Genomic DNA, 4,625 nt, shown 5'->3' on the forward strand with positions numbered 1-4,625 from the left:
AAACTCGTGGACCCTCTGGTTTCTTGGTAGCCTCTGGCAGCAAAAAAGGTTCCTGTTATATAGGAACCAGGGCGCAGTACGTTGATCACTTCGAAGTCAGTCGTGAGAACAGATAGGAGTGAAACGTTTTCCAATAAAATGTTAACGATCAATCATATTACACATACACTTGTATTTATTTCAAAATAGGGGAAGATTGATGGATAAACCTTTTATCGTGATAATCAGTCTTACAATCAAACCAAGAATTACGGCTGCGATTAGGGTTCAAACTTAAAGGTGTTTTTTTTTTTATTGGGAATTTTGTAGAAAAAAATAATAGTAACAGCATTGAATCCACCGGTAAAAAGAATTCCAGGATTCCGAAGTATTCCAAAAAATATTTCTGGTACTTGTAGTCTATATCATACTCATATTAAGTGTTGATAAAAAAAAATCACAAACAATGCAAATCTTTATAGATAATATTTATTGTATAGTTTCGATAGGAAGAATTGAATTTCACTTTTGACAACTTTTTTCCATTTGAATACTTTTCGTTAATTATATGCAAGAAAATCAAATTTATAACGCCTGTGGAAACCAATATAGAGATCTCTTTTAACACTGTTGATAGGTATTTCGCTTGTTCACAAATCAGTGCATCCAGAAGCGGTGTGTACATTGTAGATCCGTGGTTTATGTTGATTGATTAGGATGATGGTTGACCGATTCTTACCTTTATACAATGTCTGAGATAGATGGCTGTGTGACGCTTTCAAAGAGAACAGGAAAAAATGTAAGTAATCGTTTGTATATACCTAATGCCCGAAACAGGCACAAGAAACCCTTTTTGATATATTATTTTTTTTTTAAAGTCAAATTGTCTTTTTCTGTCCAAGCATGAATAAATATGTACATACATGGAATAATAAACGTTTATCCTGCTCACATGCATTACGTATCTGGGTTTAACTGAACGTGACGGCCATTATTTCGTCAGTAAATAATTGACAGCCGAATTCCCGTCATTAATTATGTATGCGTCAAATAGTCTTAATGTTTTCTAATCAAAATTATATAGATTGGTGCGAGCTACACACTGCCATAGGACGAGACAAAGATGACAGGACAAGTATTAATTACTGCATTAATTGTCAGTCTGGCCACTCTCGTTAGCGTCGTAGATGGACAGTTCTCGACAGGGCACTCACACCATGGCAGAGGTAAGTCTGTTTGATTTAATTAAAACTAAAAACCAGACTCGAGAATATTCATAATAAACGAATGCATGTAAAGTTTAATAATATTATAGTAATATTTTGAAAAAGGTTTTTTTTAATCTTATTGTTTAATTTCCATGTTTAGCGAGGTCTTCGACAACTTAGTATATATATTGTTACTGAAATATATTCATCATTAGGGATTTTACATTTATTTCCTTAAAGAAAGCTTAAGTACGTTGGCTAAAGTTTAACGCAAACCTATCATGTTATAAATTGATTGAACTCGACAATCTTTCTTATTACATTAATAAAACCTGCATCTGAGCTTGGTATGAAAATTAATGAACTATTTCTAACAGTAAACCTTATTTGTAAACTTCTTGAATTTCTTTTTTTTTTAATTTAAGAAAAAGAGATTATATAATAGTTTCATGATTAATAATAATCACAGACTTCTTCTATTTTGAGAGAACACCCGGAAATCCCTTCTCCTCGGTTTAATTGACATATTACCATTGTCAATGTACATCTGTTTTAATTATCTAAATCCTATTTTCGATCTTATTATCATAATATGTCACGAAACACGACTATAAAAACGTTTATCAATTAATATGTGGTTTATAAATCGAAAGTCATGATGTTAAAACATAAATTGGATTCGTAAAAGAAAAAGTGCACGTAATATAATTAAAAGTCTGAAGATTCTTTATAAATGTTTTGTTAATTAGCAATTAACATTGCATTCCATTAAACAAAAAATATAGTATAGATATATTTCATACATATCTTTACAATATCGTTTTTCAGTTTCATATACATTTATATTGTTTCTTGCAGGAGATATCCGTTGTATGTATTGCACGCCAGGCACGTGTGACAACGTTACCAACACGTGCACCAGCTGCCTTGACGGTTTCTATGGAGATATGTGTAAACAAACATGTCCTAACACTTGCATGTCCTGTGACAAAGTTAGCGGCAATTGTCTGAAATGCATGAACGGATTTTTTGGTGAGGGGTGCAACAAGGAGTGCCGTCAATGTGACACGTGCGACAAAGTCACCGGGGCATGCACCTCGTGCTGGTCCAACAACTGGGGAGAAAACTGCCAGAACACGTGCGAAGAAACGTGTCAACGATGTAATGTTGCGACAGGAGAATGCCAATACTGCGCCACCGGTTTTTACGGAGAAGGGTGCAATCTAATGTGTGATTACTGTCGGCAGGGTATGTGTGATCGAGACTTGGGGAAGTGCTCTTACGGATGTAACGATGGGCGATACGGCGAAAAGTGCGAACTGTCGTGTCCTCAGAAGTGCCGAGTCTGTAACCAAAATGATGGACGGTGCATGATGTGCGAACCTCCCCTGTGGGGAGAATATTGCGACAGCAGGTGCCCGGTCAACTGCGATTTCTGCAATATCACGACAGGTGAATGCTTAGAGTGCAACCCTGGGTTTTATGGTGAAAAATGTGCTTTGAACTGTCACAACTGCATGGACGGCTATTGCGAAAAAGATACAGGTTACTGTCAAGGTGCTTGCCTGGATGGCTGGTTTGGTGCCAAGTGTGATAAAAAATGTATGAAGCATTGTCGTCGTTGTGCTGAAGAAAACAAATGCATGCTATGTGAAAAGGGATTGGCAGGTGAAAACTGTGACGTACAGTGTCCAACGCGGTGTCCAACATGCGCAAATGATATACTCACCGGAAATATTATGTGTCTGGAGTGTGGGGGCGATTTCAAAATTCCTGAGAAAAACTGCTCGTGTACAAATACTAAATGCACAAAAATTACGGAAATTCGAGGAAAAGGATTTGCTTGCGAAAGGTGTGCAGAAGGGTGGTATTTAAGAGATGGAACCTGCTGCCCATGCCATCATTGCGCTGGTGGAAACCAATTCTGCGAAAAGAACGGAAACTGCAAAAATGGTTGCGAACCGAAGTATTTCCCCGCCACCGAAGGTTGCGACCAGTACTGCGATATTCCGCACTGTACTTGGTGCGAATCCTTTTATGGACATGGTAAAATATGTAAGGGCTGTGACGAGGGGTATTTCCTGGAGAGACATGGGTGCACTCCATGTAGCTCATTTTGTAAAGGCGGTTCACTGAGGTGCAATCAGATGACGGGAGTCTGTCTCGATGGCTGCAAGAGCGGAGGGTACGGTGAGAAATGCGATTCTTCTTGTCCTGACAAACACTGTCCTCATCTTGTTTGTGATATCAAGAACTGTGACGTCTGTGAAAAGTCCATGTCTTCTGCTGCAAAATGCAGAAAGTGCAGGGATCGGTACTACCAATCAAACGGCAAGTGCTTAGCATGTAGTCCTAATTGTGAAGGAACAAAAGGTCTTTGCGACAGCATAACTGGAAAATGTCTGGAAGGATGCAAGATGGGCTGGACCGGAGACAAGTGTAACGTAGAGAATGTTATAAGAATAGAACCAAGCGTCAAAATCTGCAGAGGAAACTGTTTGTCATGTGACTCTAATACTGGGGAGTGTGCAGCTTGTGTTGCGGGGTCGTGGGGCTCGCGTTGCAATAAAATATGTCCCGAAAACTGTAGAACGTGTGATCACAAGACTGGAAAGTGTGTCGTATTCTGTAGCAAGAACTGCAAGCGGGTCGGAAACGAACTTTTGCCTTGCGATAGCATCACAGGCGAGTGTTTGTATGGGTGTGTTGAGGGATGGATGGGGGAGACATGCAGGTACAAATGTCCTGATAACGGGAAGTGCACGATCACCAGGAAACCCGTGTTTGAAACGGTTTACTTCAGAAAGTAATGAATTTTTTTTGGTAAAAAATACTTTTTGTACAATCATTTTATATTTTTGTATATCTGCGTTTAACGGTACGCTTGATCGTAAATTAAGAAGTTTTGTGATGTACTTATTCATATATTGATGTATTTTCATGTATTTCTTAGTAACTGTGTTACTACATGGTACTTGTAATAATATATCTGATTCATTAAAGGATTTAAGCAAATTAACGTGTAATTGTAATTAATCTGAAAATGATGTAAAAGGGACACTAATGAACGTAAGTGAACGATAGGAATGCATTCCACGCCTTTGAACCACAGTGAGGATTGACAGTGATGACGTATCATTCAGTAGAAATTGCCAGCTGTGCCTTGATATTACTTGGGCCTGGAGGTCCCTGTTTTATATGAAAATCTAATTGTCTAGGAAAATTACACTAAGCTCTACTTGTGTGCAAGAGTCCTTTAGTATCGTTTTAAGTTATTCAAGATGTTTGCATGTCCCAATTTCAGTTGTTTAATTGATTCACAGTACTTTTGAGCTGAAAGATTAAATGAAGAATTAAGAATTCGAAAGTGTACGTGTTACGATATTTAAAATGTAAATAAGACAAAAAGGGATCAGGGGATTTACTATGCCAATAAAT

General features: G+C 37.9%; 1 protein-coding gene across 1 annotated transcript; it reads left to right on the forward strand.

Annotated features, from left to right (window-relative positions):
* Positions 1-626: 626 nt before the first annotated feature.
* On the forward strand, positions 627-4,196 carry LOC128167755 (multiple epidermal growth factor-like domains protein 6). Its single transcript, XM_052833646.1, has 3 exons — positions 627-778; positions 1,064-1,205; positions 2,046-4,196. The coding sequence occupies exons 2-3, from the start codon at positions 1,103-1,105 to the stop codon at positions 3,995-3,997; spliced, it is 2,055 nt and encodes a 684-aa protein (XP_052689606.1). The 5' UTR covers positions 627-778; positions 1,064-1,102; the 3' UTR covers positions 3,998-4,196.
* The last annotated feature ends 429 nt before the right edge of the window (positions 4,197-4,625 follow it).

The sequence above is a fragment of the Crassostrea angulata genome, chromosome 10, assembly GCF_025612915.1.
Source record: "Crassostrea angulata isolate pt1a10 chromosome 10, ASM2561291v2, whole genome shotgun sequence".
Taxonomy (NCBI): Eukaryota; Metazoa; Mollusca; class Bivalvia; order Ostreida; family Ostreidae; genus Magallana; species Magallana angulata.